Raw genomic sequence first — 19176 nt, 5'->3', positions numbered from 1 at the left:
GTTTGCAGCTCTCTCTTGAAATTGCCTCTTATTGATTTAAAGGTAATAGTCCCCCTGCTCAAGCATCTATCTTATTAAACCTCTCTTGTTAGAATGAGAGTTACTTATCGCTGCAGCTTCAGGGCAGGTCCGTGTGCGGTGCTGTTACTGTGCGTGCAGCCGAGTGTCAGACAGAGGAGTTGTGTGTTCCCTGCTCAGACACAACTAGTGGGAATGGTGGCCGACTGCTGCTGGGATTGTGTTTTTTTTCTTTTGCTAAACTGGTGACCATTCAGCCTGAACTCACTGTCTCTATACTTACACATCACAGATGTTCCCTTGTGCAGATCACTTCATGACTTTAAGAGGATTGTATTGTATGTCGTGCTCTGCTGCACCTCCTCATTATAAACCACCTATAAAGTTACCCTCTGACATGTGGAGCCACTGCTTCATCTGGGAGGTTTTCTTTACCATGCTGCTTTATGGGAACATCACTGTAGTCTTGTGAATATCCCTAAAAACAGAGGATTTCTCCTCAGAAGAGACTTCATGCCGAGAAGATGCTTAGACACCTTGTAAATTTACTATTCTATAAACTTTTTGTGCCGTATATTCTGAATCTAAAGGAAAAAATATCTTTACTGCCTGGTAATGAAATTAATAATTCTATAATTAAACGTGCTTAATCATTCTAACATGAAAAGGTTTTGATTATACTGGTGAATCAACAGTTAATTATAACCCGACTCTGCAGTTCTTGGTAATTGTCAGTATCTTTCAGCTCATTGTTTTGGTTTTTGTCTTCCACCTTGTTTCCAGCAACAAGAGGCAGCTGATTTCAAACAGTTCTGATGAAGCTCATGTTTTCCAGTTAGCGACTGTAGCCTCTGAATAAAGCAGTGTAGCTGCCAAAGAACCAAAACAATTCTAAATCCAGAGCTTAAAAGATAGAAAATGAATAGAAACACTTACCTATGAATATTGATTTTTCTTTATTGCCATGTCATACCTATTCATTTGAACCACTTGTTTAGGAAAACGTACACATTTCTCCAGATAACTCGCTACTTTAAGTTTTAATATGTAAACCGCTAACTCAGTCTTTGTGCATCATCCATATTTTAAAAAAATCTATCTATTTTGTATCTTTGTAAAACAGAGCATCACACAGTTCATACTAAGAGGGACAGTAGAAGTGAACATCAGTCTAATGTTGCTCTGTGTTGCTGAATGTGTAAATTGGCAGTTACGTGAGGTATAATCTAGTTTTGCAGCTTGTTGCAAAAAAATGTGTGACGGCTGGTTTAGCCATTCCGAGATAAACATAAAATGGAACAACCTGTTTCTTAAAATTAAATAAATGCTTTTAAATGTATGAAGAATACAGTTTTGAATTTGGACTCTATTGAGCTCCAAGTGTCAGTTTGACGTTTTCTGGTTCTGGTCAGATTTCACTATTGTCACTTATGGGCCAGTTGGAACATTTTTATGACATGGAGGAATGCATGATGACATCATTTCCTTGTTTGACTCTTCTGAGTTTACCGTGTCGAGCGGAGACGTCTCAGACAGGACGCGACTGCACATTAAGGTGTGGAGGGTGTTATTGGTTTAATCAGTTGGTCACCGTTGGCTGCACTCAGCAGGAAATGACTAATACATGTGTGTTTTTGTGATCACGTTCTACACATGATCAGACACTACACAAAAACACCAAAGTTAAGGTTCAGAGGCTGCGATTTTCACATGGGCCACTAGGTGGTGGTAAACACTCAGGAATAATTCACTCATCCAGCAGCTAAGAGCAAAACACCAACTTCTGTGCTCAGTGTTTGATGAGGACACGCACATAGGGCCAAAAACAACTTTATATGTAAAGCAAGATTTTATTCCATAAGCTCTTAACAATTTAATTTACGTCATTGACTAACATTGAATTCCTAACCTTAAAACATGTCTTTACCTTCAACTTTAATGATTTATGTTATGTGGACTTTTTGTTCCCATCAGGAAGACAGGTCCCCATAATGTTACTGTCCCCACAACATGAGCAAGACACCCTTTGACCGACAACACACAAACACACACACACATTCCTAATTCTAACCCTAATACCAAGTCTAAACCCCCAAACAGTCCATCAGAGGGGGGGGACACAAAGTGAAGACCGGTCCAAAATGTCCTCACTTTCCCAAAATGTCCTCACTCCGTGGGTAATCAACTCAAACTGGTCCTCACAAGGATAGCTGTACAAAAGCACAGACACACACACATAGGAAGCTAAGAGATGAACAACTTTGTTCAGATGTGTGCAAGAATGAAGTCTGCTGACACAACATATTGGTAAGTGTGTGTGTGTGTGTGTGTGTGTGTGTCTGTGTCTCTTCAAGAACATATTGTTCTCTGATCGAATTTTGAATTTACTGCAAATCACTTTTTTTATCTTAACTCTGAACCTTAAGAGTTTTAAAATCATTAATCCTGTCAGTCTGAGTCGGTCCCAACACAACCCGTCCACGGCAGCCTGCACGTCGGCTGTGTCTGGGACAGGAAACTCTCCTTTCTCCTTCCATGCCCCAGCCGCTGCTTCCTGCCTGCAGCGTTTCCCCTCTCCTGACCGCCATCGTCAGGTCGTTTCCCAGAAAGCTACTGTACCTGACCCACACCTCCAGTCTGAGGTAAGACAAGCAGAATACAGACGTGGACACCGAGGGAAGCTTTGAGGAAGTAACCTTACAGAGAGGAAGACGTGGAGCGGTTTGCGTGAACCAACTTGTTGCCCACCTTTTGCGAAATTGTGGACATCCCGTCTGCAAGAGGACAGAAAAGATGTGAAGGTGGTTGGATGACTCGTCTTTCTCCTGAGTGCCGTGTCTCTTCTCTCGAGCAGGAGATCTGACCGGCGGGGGGGCTCCTCTGTGCCTTTGTTCCCTGGATGAGGTGGAAGAAGCAAGGAAGGAAGGAAGGAAGGAACAGAGGTGTATTTTTACTCCAAGTTTGAGAAAGTGAACAGTAGCCCTAGTTTTATTTTCCTTGACTTCATCTTGTGGCACACCAGAGGTCTGGACACAGCATGGACTGCCTGGCTGCCCGTTACCGGAGGTGCCGCCTGAGACACGCTGCCTCTGGTAGGTGATTCTTACAGGCTGGACAACACAGTGAGGATGAACCCGGTAGCTAGTTGAATATATATATCTGTGTTAGGTGGAAAGCTTGAGTTTCACTACTGTTTTCCTTTTATTAAAACATTATAAAAAGACACTGGACTGACAATGAAACGACGGCGTAAATACTGGTTTTGGGGCCGGAAAGGTAAAAACTCAAAGACGTGTCTGCTCTGCTGCTTTGGTAAGATTTGGAGACTCCATCATTTTATATTATTTTGACATTGACTGTGATTCTTCTTTCATTAACATTAAAACTTCATGCATCCCTGCTGCTGCGTTGTCCTTGTTTGACTGGCATTCTGCTAAATCCATTATTTTCTACCCTGTGAGCAGGATCCATTTTCTAATGTCATCATCTTGCTGCTCTCCCACGGTTCCCCATTAACCTTTCATTCTGCTGATGTTGATCCGATGTTCCCTCGGACCATGTGGTTTCTGAAAGAAGCTGCAGAGAACTACAGTGAATCTTCTTTTAAGTGTTCCTCCTCTTTGCCGTGTGCATATGTAAATCTTCTGCCAAGGAGGTTATGTTTCCACCCCTGTTGGCTGGTTTGTTTGTTTGTTTGTTTGTGAGCAAGATTACGCAACAACTATTTGACGGATCACAACAGAACTTGGTGGACGGATGTGGTTCTCATCATTGAAGATCTCATAAAATGTTGTTGCAAATCCAGATCCAGGAAAATAAGATGTTCTGATATCTATGAGTGTGTGCATTTTGTGGGGAGTTGTTTGATGTAAGTGCTCTACTGAGAGTCGCTCTAGTTTATTAGAGGTTGCGTTAGTAGTCGATTGTTAACCAGAACCAACGTATACGCAGAGTGTGTGTGTTTTGATTCACTGAGCCGCAGCACTGACCTCTATGTGGACCGGCCTGCTGCTGGGGAGCTATTTACAGCAGAGTGTGAGGGGACATTTAAATCCACCCTGATGGAAAAAAGACAGTTTTGTTCTAAGAGCCCTGGGAACCAGTTCCCCCTCTTAAGACCCTCGTCCAACCACTCTGGCCTTTTGGCAAAATCCCCAGTCCTGTTATCCAACTGCCTCCGAGTTGTGTGTATCCATATGAAACGTAATGGGCAAGTGTATGTGTGTGTTGTTACTCCACAACCCCTCAACCATGCACCTTTCTTCGGGTGTAGTGTGTGTTTGTGTGTGTGTTAGTGTGTGTTGTTGGTGAGCAGGGGTGAATCACCCTGATTTAACAGCAGAGGAGGGGGGGGGGGGGAACAGTGCAAGGCTTTCTGCTTTCATTCTCACTGGCAGGAAGGAAAAGGCTGGGAACAGCAGTGAGTCCGAGTTCTTTCACCGAGCTCATTGTTTCAACGTGGGAGAGGGTGACACAAGCAGCAGTAACACAACATGCTGGCATCAGTGTGTGTACTCTGTGTATTTGTACTGGAGCCTTGCAGGGGGAAGCAAAGAGTTTGTGAGGAGTTTGACAGTTTTCCTTGGTCCTAACGACAACAGATGAAACACTTTAGATTTTAAGGGGGAACTGTTCCTTTAAGAAATCTTACAGTTAATATTGAGGATTAATAGTTTCTTTAATTGATAATCAGCAATGATGATAGCAAGGTGATATTGACAAATGGTATATATTTATGTAGTATTACTGATAATTGTTTAATATTAGCTTGTTGCAGGAATATATAGGTCAGTCATCAGCATTCACTTTATGTCACATTATCAATAACAAGTAATTGCCACCAGGGAGCGCTGGTAAGGTTATTTTTCAAATGCAAAGTAATTAATGTTGAAAAGAATGTATTGGCCTCATCAAATATTGCATTAGTGGATAAAGTAACTCCTGTATTGCATATAAATTACTATCAATAGCGTTTTTATGTCACACATTCTGTATTTTAAGGTGAATAATTAAGCTGAATATTATTACACCTGCGATTATCTGGCTCCAGGAGAAAATCCACTTAATTAGATTCAAGGTTTCCAATCCACTGTTTTGTTTGGAAATAGTTTGGAAAGTTTTCTAACAACAGAAAGATGACATACAATATAAAATCAGCCCGTATACAGACATCTTACATTAAAAGGAACAACCAACAAAGGTCAAACTAAGAACGAACTCTAGATTCACTAAAGTAAAAGCTTTTACTTAAATATCAACTCAATTACCCAAAGTATGAATCAAACACGTTCACTCACAAAATATCAGACAAGGTCAAACTCACATGTTCTTGTCCACAGTCCAAACATTTGAAGCATGAGGCCTCAGGTGTTTTTCTATTTCCTGAAAGGGTTCTGCAGGTGAGCTGACTTCCTGTAACGGTTCTGTGGGCGGAGTCACAGGGAGCACTCGGCCTGTTCTGCGTTCAGATCTGACAAACTGCAGCAAAATGTTTATTTTAATATAAATGTTTTTGCTTCTGTCGAACACTGTCGAGATGCAAGCTTCTTGTGGATGAAATCTCAGAGGTAGATGACGTGGTTTTAAACACATTAATTCTTCAAAATGTGTTTTTACCGTCTGGAATATCTGCCTCTAACACCTTCAAACACCAAAACAGCAGCTGCTGCATAGAGAACTTGAGAATCCATTGTTCAGACTTCCTTTTTAATAAGGTGGGGTTTATATACACATAACTGCTGATTGTGGCGACACCCACCAAACTGATGGAAACAGAAAACTGACAAATGCAGAAAGCACAGTCTTGCTCCCAAAAGGATAGACCCTTTGCATTTTGGAAATGCCATACTTTCTATAGTAGTTGCCTAAGATCCGTGGAAGTATAAAACAGTCAGACAGTTTTGTTTTTATTATAAATAAACAATATTATTGACCTTTTTTTTTAAAATGCACTGCACATTTGGATACGCAGGAATAGAGGGCATTTTTCATTTCTCCTCTCGCAACCCTCTCAGAACAGGGCTTTTCATTATTACCCCCATTTCTAGTCGGACTGTGCACACATCTGCTTCACTCGCCATTTTTATTACCTCCGCCGAGGTGGTTAGGTTTCATCTGCGTTTGCTTTGTCTGTCTGTTAGTTTGCAGGATTATAAAAACTGGAAGAATAACCACGAAACCTGGTGGAAGGATGTGAACCCATTACATTTTGCAGATCAAAGAGTTTTTCGTTGATAAAGAATAATTCATGGATCTTGATGAAAAATTTCTATCCTGTTTGGGAAGCTGATGTTTAGGATTTTGTGCATTTTTCTGCAGATCCAAATAAATATCTGTATCTACTGGTTTCACAAGGCGACCGTTGGGCCTTGGTGGAGTTACGAGATCCACTGGGAACCGTTCTAGTTGCATGTTGTAATCAACACCTTGGCCTTGAGAGGCTGGACTGGTTTGTGTTGGCGTTGTTACCTATTCATTTCCCCTGTTACTTCCTTGTGTGTTCCCTATGACGCTAATGAATCTCAAGCTTCAGGTTTATGGAACGTTAACAGCACGGTATGTTCTTAGTAGATAAGAGAGTGTCTGTGTGGAGGCAAATCGAAAGTCGTGTAGACGGATGAAGATGCTGAGCTAAATTTAGTTCTGCTTTTTATTTTTCACTTTTGCTGCTGTGGTTCTCAGCCTCTTCTGCGTGTGTCAGTGCTTCCTGGAAGACAGCATTCTTCTTTTTTTATTTATCTTCACCTGTTTTTCTCTGGGGCTATTTATGTTATTGCACTCTCTCTCTCTCCCTATAGAGTGACAGGAGGTGTGTGTGTGCTCACTCACACAGACACACACACACACTCCCTGAGACGTGTATTCACCACAGAGATTCACTTGAGATATCTGATCATGCAGTTTATTTCATTTTTATAACACGTAAACAGGGGAAACTTCTGCTGAGGGCGTATTTATACACAAGGAAATATTTACTAACTCTATGTACAGTCAACATTTCCAACACCAGCAGTGATGGAACTGCTGAGGCTCATGAGGTAGAGTGGGTCGTCCTCTTACAAGAAAGTCGGTGGTTCGATCCCCGGCTCCTCCAGTCTGCATCCATACATTTTCCCCAGTGCTGAAAAGGGGCTGGATATAGATGAATGAATCAATGTGAATGGGTGATTGTGACTTTGAGTGGTCACTCAGGCAAGAATAGCACAATACATAACTGCAGGCCATTGACGTTTCCATCTATAACATGCAATTCTGACTGTGACCAATTGGGGGCTTTGCCAATCAGAACAGTGATGCTGTACTTAGTCATACAGGAAAAACCACTGGTGTCAATAATGACAAAACAATGGCTGTTTCTGTTGGTGTGTTCCAGTAAGTCACGAGTCAGCACGAATAACTCAGATACCCAGAACCTAAAGCAGCCAAATGGAATCCAGCCAATCTTCGGAGTTATTTACCTCCGTGTCACGGTGGTATAATGAAGTGGAGGAAATATGAAGAACTTCCCACGTTGCTCATCAGTCAGAATCAGCTCAGTCTGCCGTGATGTGATTTGAGATGTGAGAGCGTTAAATCATGTCGAAGGGGAAAGTGGTCGATCCTGTTTTTGCCGCGACGTGATCTGCGTGATCCAAGCAGACAGAGTGGAAAGGTGGGAACGTTCTGCCAGTGGCCGGAAAAATGTAAAGTACTCACACAGTACTTTTACACAGTGTGCACAGTATTGAAAATAGAACAAAGATAATTTTGCCAAATATCAATACAACATGTCAAATAATCCAGTTAATACGTTTTTTCTTCCCTTTGTAAACCTTCTTATTTTAACGTCATTAAAAAAAGTACCTGAACTTGATTCCTGCTACTGATGCACTCAGACGTGAAGATGCTGCAGTATCATCGCCCTCAGTGATCCCTTTAAACCCCCGTACTGTTAATTCAGAGTGGATTAACGTGGGATTTATTCCCCGTGTTTACTCTGAGGAATGATGAGAAAGATACGGTGGATAATTAATCTTTTGGCACTGAGATGCTTTTCAAACGCTCGCACTAAACTAATTGTTTAATCGATTCGGTGTCTACGTAGATGTGATTGTCGGGGCCGGGTTATTATCTGTTATGAAACTCTGCACACTCAGCATCGATTTTAGGAGGTTGTTGTTTTTTTTAGGGGCAGACTGGCTGCAGGGATGTGGTTGTGGTATGTGTGTGTGTACCAGGGACGCGGGGGGGCAGATGTCGACCCGGTGCCTGCCATGCCCCCCCGACAGATGTGCTTTGTTGTGTTATAGCGACAGAACATTTGTGTACCTTGTCTGCTGCTTCTTTGCAGCTTTTGTTCCTGTGTGCGTTTGTGTCTGTAAACGTGTGCGTCTGCAGACAATACCCATCACTCATCACTGACCTTCATAATGTGGGTGGTGCACCGGGAGGAGGAGGGAGTCAATGAAAACAGCGAGGGCTGAATTGCAGTTTGTGCATGCCACGTGTGTGAATGTGTGTTTGTGTTTGTGTGTGTGCATGTGTGTCTGTGTGATTGTGCGGGCAAACATGCACGCGTGCACACATTCTAAGTGATGTGGGTTTAATTAATGATGTGTGTGTGTGTGTGGGTGGGAGGCCCGCAGTTCTATGCATATAGAGATGTGGTGGGTAAGGGCCCACAACCACACACACACACACACACACACACACACACACACACACACCTCCTCTCAGGCCAAAGACGAGAAGAATGAGACGAGGGTGGAGAGAGAGGTGGATCAGAGCAACGGAGTGATGAGTGGTCGGTGGACGTGATAGAGAGACAGGGAAAATGGTAAGGGTGACAACAGCTGTGGCAGCAAGGAGGTGGGAAAAGTGTAATGTGCATGGGCAGTGTGTATGTGTGTGTGTGTGTGTGTATGTGTGTGATAGTGTGTGTGTGGGTGGAAGGTAGTGAGGCATAAAGAAGACAAGGACAGAAAGAAGGGAAATATATGCACATATAGAGCAGTGAGGTTATATAAGATTTTTTAAAAGCCCATTTGTGATGCAGTTATTCAGGATTGAGCGGCAACTGGATCAATTATATTTAATTGAATTATATCGGCGCTTCTCCTTTTTGTTGACTCATAACTGATCTGGATGAGAAACACTGAAAAAGCTCAGAGTGTGACAATGTTGATGAGTTCTTCATTCTGCAGTCAAACAGAAGAGAAGGTCTCTTCAGGGAGAGGTTTTTAAATATCTCTCACACTGAGCTGCTGTTATGACGAGCTCAGGTTTTCATTTGATAATCTAAAAAAATGAAAAAAATGTTATCTGTAACTTCCCTGTGATACGATCCATCGGAGCATTTCCTGCCTGTGGCGGCCAGACTCACTCGGCTGCTTCTGATCCCACTTGAACTGTGTCCCGTGGTTTTAAGACCCTTTGCTGAAGAAAATAAATGACCTGGGAGGTAATTTATTTATGAGAGAACTAATCAATATTTCTATTATAAAACTGCAGATCATTTAAAATATCATCACATCAGCTACAATAGGAGTGAATACTGTGTTTAGTTCATTTTAAGTTGGAAAAGGCATTTATTTCATCATATTTTCAGTTATTCATAATAACAATGGATGGTTTAATTGGCTAATCCATGTTTAGGATATTTAAATTGCCTAAAATTGTCTGATAATGGTATAATTTGTGTAGATTGCCTCAATTTCTGGTAGAAAATGGCAACTACTAACTACTAACTGGGGCCCGAGCACTGACAGGCAATGACAGACAGTGGGGCCCTATTGAAATTGTAAGGATTATTCTTCATTAGATTTAAGAAACATTTAAATAAACTATGGACTAAATGTATAAATTCAATCATACTTTCAACATCTGTGAGTTTTATTCGTGAGTTCTGTCCCTCGAAGCCTGAGTGGCTCCATTTTTTCCTTTTTTACTCAAGAATGTGAGTTCAGACAGTCGGTAACCTTCCCGTCTGGAGCCGGCCCATCCTCCCTCTCTGAGGCGTGAGGACGAGTCGAGGCCTGTGAGAGCTTCATGGTCACCCGACTGTGAAAGGGAGAGTCTGACGCCGGCAGAAAGAAGGTGCAGGGAAACGTCCGACACGGCTGCTTTACACGATGTTCTTCATTACCTCATGAATTTTGAAGGGATACCAACCGAGCGGGTTTAAAGGGAGCGTGTGGAGCGACTCGGGAGGATTCTTTAAGTCACAGTGACAGCAGCAGCGTGTGACGGCAGATTGATCCGCTGCAAAACAGAGAGGACGGGCTTATCTGCCAGCGAGCCGTGTGTTTGATAGCATTTCTCATTCCAAGTGTATTTGGAGCGTCTCTGTCTGCATTCGTTTCACTGCTTGTGTGTGTGTGTGTGTGTGTGTGTGCGCGCCCAGTTCAAAGATCCAGGGATTTCAGGTGTTTTTCACACGTCTGCCTGACGGTTAATATCTGGATCTGTGCCTGCGAGCTCACTCCGGCAAATTGAATATTGTTCTGTGAATATGTAAACAGGCCCATTACTCCCAGTCTGAAAACCAACAATACAGGACAGTGTCACCATGGAAACAATAGGACGATAAGAATCAATGGGCATATTGGCTCGTAGAAGAGGTTTGATTTATTCAAATGTTCAACCCCTTACGATTCCATTCTCCTCGGAAGTGGTTTTCAGACAAGAACTCCGTTTCCAAAATCTGCCTTTTGCACGTGAAGAACGCAGCAGCAGATGACTGACTGAGTCTGAACAACAGATCCTGGACCAGATTAAACATCCTCTACCAGTCTGACTGATCCCTGCTCTACAAAGGGGTTGATGGACAGGATCTTAAGTCAAAATTTGTCGTATATTCTACTTAATGTTTTCTCAGCTGTCATCTCGTCACCAATGTGGCAACAGCTGTGCCTGAAGTCGTGACCTTTCGACCTTGTCTTCTATCAGGGAAACTAAATCCAGCAAAGAGAATCTCCTGCCTCTTCTCTACTCTCCTGTTGCTCATTACTGGCGGATGTTTTAACTGCTGCGGTTTTATGAGTCCAGCAAAGTGAACTCAGAGTATGGACCCTTCACCTCTGTGTGTCTGTGTGTGCTTTAAGTGTGTGTGTGTGTGTGTGTATGTGTGTGTGTGTGCGTGTGCGTGTGCCATGCTGGTGGTAATGGTTCTGCAGTGCATGGTCAGGAAGGAACAGAGCACATGTCGCACCCTGATGTCCTGCACATGGTTTTCACACAGACACACACACACACACACACACACACACACACACACACAGACACACATGCACACACACACACACAGACACACATGCACACACACACTTGTAGGCACATACATCTGGTGGTGAGGTCTGGTTATAGTTATTGCTTGCTCTGCCTTCCGGTCACTAATTACAGTGTAATGAGGCCTGCACACACTCATACAGTGAGTGTGAGTGTGAGTGTGTGTGTGTGTGTGTGTGTGTGTGTGTGTGTGTGTGTGTGTGTGTGTGTGTGTGTGTGTGTGTGTGTGTGTGTGTGTGTGTGTGTGTGTGTGTGTGTGTGTGTGTGTGTGTGTGTGTGTGTGTGTGTGTGTCGGTGTGTCGGGGTGTCGGTGTGTGGGTGTCGGATGTGAGCTGGAAGGATTTCATTTTGATGGGTGTCCATGTCTTGTAGTGATTCTAAAAGTTGAACAATAAATCTATTATAGAGAAAATTACTGTAGCCGGCTGTAGGGAAAAATTTGAAATTGAGAAGTGAGATGAAGATGGAGGGAGGAGGAGGAAGAGGAGGAGGTCAGTGAGGAAGAAGCGGTTCAGAAAGCTGATGTTAAAAGGATGAAAAGATGGTTGCAGGAGAAAGAAAGGAGGTCAGGCCTGTGATGGCTGCCAGTTTGAATTAGTGAAGAGATGGACGGAGTGAAGCCGATTTCAGAAAATCTGCTCCAGACATTTTCCAAACTTTGTCTTTCAAAGAAGCAGAACGCAGCAGGAGACGGTCCGAGTCAGTCTGGGTAGACGTTAAACATTTAAAACGTTTAAAGATGACATTTAAATTCTGTTCATGTGTTTGTCCCCTCTCTGGCTGAGTGTCCGTGGTTTGACTTGGTTGTGGATTTGCTTCACATTCTACCAGAAGCATGTGTCCTCACACAAGTTGAGATAACACAACACTTCTCTGTGTCACTGTCAGGTCTCTTTGTGCCTCTAGGTCCTTTTCACAGACAGCTTTTACACTTGGAGGACAAACAGCAACCACTTTCTCACCATGTCAACACTTCAGGCTGCTCAGCCAACCACAGCACAGATCTGTCCACGCTGCCGTCAGCTGATCAGCACGGTTCTGACAGTGGGCTGAGAGGAAGACGACTCATCTACATGCATAGGGTGCATTTTGATAGTTTATAATTTCACTTCAGTTAAACACTGAGAAGTTTCTAAGACAACTGGGCTCATTAAAACGTCCCGAACCCCAAAATGTGAAAAAACAACACAAAGCTTGGAAAAAAGTTTTTTGATGTTTCAGAGGCTTTTACAGGAGCTAGGGATTTTAGACCTGATCTTAAGTCTTGAATTGAACTTGATTGCTGATGTTTGATTTCCCGTTGACTCGACTTGAGACTTTTAAACTAAGACATGAAGATTCAAAAATCAAGATTATTATTATTTGCCACATTATTCATACAATACAAAGGAGTGAAAAACATTTGCAGGAAAACTCCATTAGCAAAAAAACTAAGAAAACATAGGTGGTCAGTTTAATGATAAAGACAGTAAATACAGTAATATTACAATAATAACTAATACTCGTATGCAATTACAGAACAAGAATAAAATAAGAATACTTGTATGCACATAAAGGAGCAGATATTTGAAATATATATGTGTGATGTAGTGAAGGTTGAATACTTAATATTGCACAGATTTATGGTTGTTGCATTGCACAGGATGGTTTTCATTATTTAGTGAATTGTCTTATGGCCTAGGGGGAAAAGCTTTTATAGTCCGGTGGTGTGAGTCCGGGTGGGGAGGGGGGGGTCCTGTCTCACATTTTGTCCAGGTCAAGTCTGATATACAATAGATTAGACAATTGCTGCTTTCATACAAGCACTGACCTCCAGGCATTATCTTGAAATAATCCGGAGGGACTGTATGAAAGAACGCAAATGTCCGAGTCAGTCCAGACATTCTACAGATTTTTTTCCTTTCAGCCTCTCAGGGATATTTTCAGAAAAAGTTCCAGAAGCCTGCATGTGAGAAAACAGCAGGAAAATGTCACAGGGAGAGATCGGGTGTGTCTATGACATGTCTAACACGTGACGGAAGCGAAACTGTGATTTCTGCAGCAGACTTTATACGTCACGTTCTGATTCTTGCTGTTGTTATGAACGCATCTGATTCAAATTCAAAGATTCAAGGATCTTTTTATTAAAGTCCTACTCAGGAATAATGGGATTTTAAGAGGCTCCTGCTGCGTTCTTCACATGTGGAAGGCAAAGAGTCTGCAGGTTTGCAAAATCCTGCAGAGCTTTAAGCTGAAGCATGACAACAAGCTCACACTGGTCGGGTTTCCATCAGCAGAGCAAAGATGATTATCCGACCGGCTGCTCTAACATGTACATCAGCACTCAGGCAATCTGAGGCTGCATCTGGAATCATTACATCGGCAGCATGTTTTAATTCCAGGGAGAAAAAAAAAGACTGAAATAGGAAAAGAGTTAAAACTATTAAATATAAAAACATACTTAATTGGCTGCAGGTCTTAGTACCTGGATGTGATTTGAGCTTTTTAACTGCAAATAAGACTTCTTTGCCTATTTGGGCTCGAGATCTAATTGACTCGGACTTGTCTCGGTTTACATTTAGACTCAACGTTCATCTCTACTGTCTGCATCGTATCATGGAGACACATTTGCATTCTCTGTGAATATTCCTCATAGATCTCGGGGGGTGTAGCGACCGATCTGGTTGTCATGGGAAAAGAGTGGGTGGCCTCCTTACTTCCACTTCCCCCAGTGTACATGGTGCCTCCACTTCCAGTCCTCTCCTCTCTGACGGACAGATCAGTTCTTCATCATCTCTCTCTCTTTCTCTACGTGCCACCCCTCCACCCCTCCACCCTGCTCCACCCTTCTCTTTCTAGAGGTGGGGGTTGTATTGTGTCACGCTCTGCACCTATATCTGCTATAGCCACCAGCAGCAGCAGCAGCAGCGGGGACAGCAGATGAGTGCGGCCATTGGCTTCACCCCCTCTCGCTGGCCCTCCCCTCATCCGACACAATGGGATTGATTGTCCTTTGCAACACACACACACACACACATGCATACGTATACGCACACAAACACACACACACAGAGGGGGCTTTACTCTGTGGCCGAGTGTCGCTCCCCCGCCGTATGCCCCAATCTCCGCTGGAATGTGGTTATCTTCACCCGCCTTATAGAGAGAAAGGAGAGGGGCATCACAAAATAAGGGGAGATTGAGTGAAAGGGCGAGTCAGGCTGTCACTGGGCGTCCAAGTGTGTGTGAGTGTGCGTGTGTGAGAGAGAGAGAGAGAGCGAGAGAGAGGGAAGGAAGGGAGGATGCAACCAATGCAGCGAGGCACCGGTTCAACACAAGCCTGAACCTGCCGGTGCGAGCAGCAGAGCGACAGAGAGGGAGGAGTGAGAGAGAGAGAGAGAGAGAGAGAGGGGGACAGGAGGGAGAGGTCCTTTCGCTTCAGTCTAGCAGCGTGGAATTTAATCTCCTGCACAGGACACTCAGGTTAGTGCTTCTCTCTCTCTCTCTCTCTTCTTACAAACCCATTGGCACCATGCGCACGGACGCAGTGGTTGGGCGTTGGGCTCAGACCGAGATGTGGGTGGTTCATGACCACAGAGAGACTGAAATGCTGTTCTGCTTTTCTGCACACACACACACACACCACACACACGCACACACACACCCACCCACACACAAACACACACACACACACACACACACATGCACAGACAGAGGCTCATCGTCTGTTCAGAGTGATGCTTAACAAAGGGAGGAGTATCAGAGACGCCAAACCCTAGATCCCATCACTGCATGTGATTGTCTCGCAGGTACTGTAGTCAAGTAGCAGTGGTTGTGTGTGCTTGTGTGTTTGTAGGTGTGTGTGCGTGTGTTTGTGTGTAAGCAGTGGGAGCTGTATTGGCTGCTGGGGTCTATTAATTTCCTTTAAGCCGTTGTTGACTGAGCCTCTCAGCTGCAGGCTGTCTCAAGATATCCACACACACACACACACACACACACTCACTCACACAATCTCACACACACACACACAGGCATGTGGAGGCTGCTGCTGTGGGTCTCAGTTAACTCTATTTGCAGTGATTTGGAGTAATCTGCCTCAGCTGTCCACAGTGTGCTATGAGAAAATTATACGTGTGTGTGTGTGTTTGTGTGTGTATATCTTGAGACACTATGTGTGTTTATTCTGTGGCTGTTGCTGAACTTTGTGCAAACAAAACAGATTTAAGTCACCTTGTCATCACCGATCCCCTGATGGTCCATAATCCCAGCTGCTGGTAGTCGCTGCTGATTCCTAATGTCCACAGAGAAAAGTAAATCTTATTCCGAAGTGCTGCAGTTATAATCTTTTCGTTACCAGGAAACATAAAAGACAATAAATTTTCTTCGTGCACAATATCTGCACCACGTCTCCCTGCCGGGTGCACTCACTGTAACTCATTGGGCCATAACAATCTCTGCAGCTGAAACCATTACCTTTATCTGCAGCAGTATATTTTTCTATCGTCTGCTCTTAAAGGCATCGGCTGAGGTGTTATCACATCTCGCTGCTTGTGTTGCATTTTGAGGCAATGTGTGTTTGTCTGTGTGTTTGTGTGTCTATGTGTGTGTGTGAGAGAGAGGGAGAGAGAGATTCCTCCAGACTCAAGGAAGTCCCTGCAAATCCAACAGCTCAGATGAAAACAAATAGAGGTTATGAGCCTCATTCATATCTGAGATGCTCCTGAGGCTCAAATATGAATCAGTAAGGGGGGGGGGGGGTCAGTGTGGCATTGAGATTGAAGGATCTGACCCTGGACCCTGGTGGATGTTCGGATGGATCAGTGTGCAAAGGCATATGTCGATTCTATGCTTCCTCTTCCTCTACTTTCACATTCCTCTCGTCTCTGCTTTCAGCTTGTGCTGCTTAATTAAGTGGAAATTTGAGAAATAACCAGAAAGGGAAGGGAGCCGGTCATGGAGGCAGCAGGGGGCCACGTACGTGATGGTAGTCGTTACCAAAGAGAAGCTGAAAGGAGGAAGGACAGTTAACAGCCTTTTCACAACCAATACTCATGTAGCCTCAGTTTATTCTCATGGGTATTTCGCTTCCTCCTCTTTTTCGTGTTGCTTTAAAGTAAAAAATGCTGTGTCATGGTCTGGCTCTGGTCTCACCGGCAGCGTCTGTGGCGGCCGATCATCTTGTCTTCTTGTCCTCTCAGTTTATCTTTGTGCTGAGCCTCTGCATGAAACAGACCAGAAATGCTGATGCAGTTTGACACTTTATTCCGCCAGGACGTGTGAGATTTAAGTGCTGCGTACAGGATGTGTGTGTGTGTGTGTGTGTTTGTGTGTGTGTGTATGTATGTGTGTGCACATGCAGATGAACAGAAAAGCAGCTGACTGAGGTTATGTGCACTGTGAAGTGTGCAGAAGAGGCATACTTTTACAAACGAGACGTCAGAAATGAGTAAGAGAGGAAGTGATTTTAGCCGAAGCGTCAGGAGCCGAACAGGAAGTTTAGATCAGGCCCCCCTTTTCTCTTTCGGCCTCATTAGTGCACCGGCATCGGCTGTGGGCTCGGCCTGCAGGGTTGCCTTCAGGATCGCAGGGTCGTTCTGTGCATTCCAGCTCTGCGCCGAGGATATGGGCTCCAGTCAGAAGAGCTCATTCATCCTGAGCACAATGAAACACAAGTGTTCACCCACGCTGTTTGATGTTTACTTCATTCATAATGCATCGAGTCAAATCTCTTTAGTATTGATGCGTCTCTGCTGTTTTCAGTGCGCGGGGATCAATCGGAGATAAACAAAGAGACATTGAGGACGGATCAGAATGAAGAATTAATTAATTCCTCAATTCAAACTATCACATCCACTACTGTAGCTAACCAAGCTAACATGACTTGCTTTGAACGCACATTATAACCTTTTATCCCATTCATGTGAGAATTCAGATGTGATAGTGTCCTGGTTTTGAGATGTAGTCTTAACAAGACGAGGAATACAGGTGTTACAAGGAAAATCGTATCTCTTACATAACTAGCAGCACAGAAAGGGTCTATGGGTGTTACCAACGTGTTTGGTAAATGCAACAGTTTGAACTTCTCCAAATTTACCAAACATTGCACAGTTCTTTTGGCCGTAACAATGTTGCATATCAACCAAAGGTGGCCCGGATTTGTTTTGTGCTATTTGGGTCACATTCACCATTTAACATCCAGATTACACCTGATTACACCGGGCCTTTAGCACCACATGTTTGCCAAGAAAGGCCCATATTTGTTTTGGGATATTTGGGCCACATTTAGGTCAATTTAGACTCCCATCCATTTAGTCCGGGCCACAAGAAGGTCAGAAGTACTGTGTCATTGCCTGAAGTGGTCCACATTTGTATGGTAGCATGGAATAAAGAGCAGAACAGAGTTGCTAACGTCAATCTAGTATGTCAGTAGTTTCCACACATGGACTTTGGAATAAGAAATTGTAGAAAAATGTCTGAAACCTTGTCCTGGTGGACATGGTGAACACTTGAAGGCAGCATTGTGCTCCTGTATTTTCTTGGTCCCCTTGTGTCACAGTTTTTTACTTTATTTTCCGGGTAAACAGTGAAACAGTTTTGATATAGTCGCTTTTGCAAAACGATTCATTGCGTAACAATCTCTGAAATGTTGCCGGCAACACATCCGTCTGCTATGTCCTTTCACAAATGTCATGCCCTGTCCTCCTGTGCACAAGGCGTCTGTTGTGGCTCTCTGCTTCTAACTCAGGGCCTCGGAATATTTTGTCAGCCGGTGGAGTGACTTGTAGCCAGAAACTGGATAACACCAAGACATCAGTTTGGGAGAACTTCTCATGGGGGGTTGTTTTTTGGAGCTGGAGCTGTATCTTCACTTCAGGAAGTCATTTAAATTTGCTGAACTGATGGAAATTCAAAAGGTTATTTTTGTAAATATTTGCTCGCCACAGACATCGAACGGAAACATGACTTCATTGTGGGAAGAAATACCCTCCGGGGGGGGGGGGGGGGGGGGGGGGGCTCTCTAGTTCGACTTCACAGATTTTACACTAACATCTTAGTGTCTTATTTATGAGACATTTCAAATCCGTTTTATTAAGTCTAATTGTTAAAGAGCGATGAATAAGCCGGCTGCTGTTCATTTGATGACAGATGGGTCTGCTGGGGCCCGGTCACACGAGGCGATTGAGCACACAGGATATTGATTGACACATTTGGGATCGCCTGCCCAGCAGCTGGGATCTGTTTTCCGAGGTGTAGCCGGGGCAGGTCACAGGGGGGGAGGAGATGGGGGGAGGTGGCGGAGAAGGAAGGCGATGAAGAAAAGACTAGAGGAATGAAAAGGGTCATAGTGAAGGGGGGGAAGTGTGAGAGATAGAGAGAGAAGATGACTGTTGCCAGTTGATGTAATCACAAACTCTCACTCCAACAATCGATGTCTTTCTCAGTGACCAGAGATCGAAGCGTCCACTATCTCTTCGCTCATCACTTCCTCTAACCTCTGCTTTTATCAACTCACGGTTTCCTGCTGAGGTCTCTTGTGGAACCTCACGGTCCACAGCAAACAAACCTCTGATGCCGTTGTACTCTGGAGGATTATTATCCCTCGCAGTGACAACCAAGAAACAGCAATCTGTCTCGTGCCCTCTTCTTTTTTTCTCCGTGTCCTCTGTGAAGTACAGACAGGAAGTGTTTAACGGGGGGAGGGGGGGGGGCTGCCCTCATTAGACATGGGTCGGGGAGCTAGTGTTCAGATCATGCTAAGAGCTTATCTTCGCATGCTGGGGCTCTGCAGGGAGGATGCTGGGAAACGGTGAGGCCACATGACAGCGTCCGCACAAAGATGAGAGGAACATGTTTAACAAGGAGGAGAAAAGAGTGCAGGTCGTTTTGTAGCTGAAACTGAAGATATCTGGAGCAGGC

The 19176-nt window shown here is 44.0% G+C and overlaps 1 protein-coding gene across 4 annotated transcripts in view; it reads left to right on the top strand.

Moving 5' to 3' along the window:
- Positions 1–19176, top strand: part of fgd4a (FYVE, RhoGEF and PH domain containing 4a) — a 48132-nt gene that overhangs the window by 2176 nt on the left and 26780 nt on the right. Inside the window, exon 1 of one of the 4 annotated variants that reach the window (XM_062390704.1) lies at positions 3194–3330. The exons of the other annotated variants lie outside the window; for them this stretch is intronic. Within the exon in view, the coding sequence (XP_062246688.1) occupies positions 3255–3330 (76 nt within the window). The 5' untranslated portion in view covers positions 3194–3254. Of the gene's footprint in view, positions 1–3193; positions 3331–19176 lie in introns of those variants that run through there. 4 annotated transcript variants of the gene reach the window in all.

The sequence above is a fragment of the Platichthys flesus genome, chromosome 6, assembly GCF_949316205.1.
Source record: "Platichthys flesus chromosome 6, fPlaFle2.1, whole genome shotgun sequence".
NCBI lineage: Eukaryota > Metazoa > Chordata > Actinopteri > Pleuronectiformes > Pleuronectidae > Platichthys > Platichthys flesus.
The sequence above is the reverse complement of the archived record's forward strand: the minus strand, read 5'-3'. Positions and strand labels throughout refer to the sequence as shown.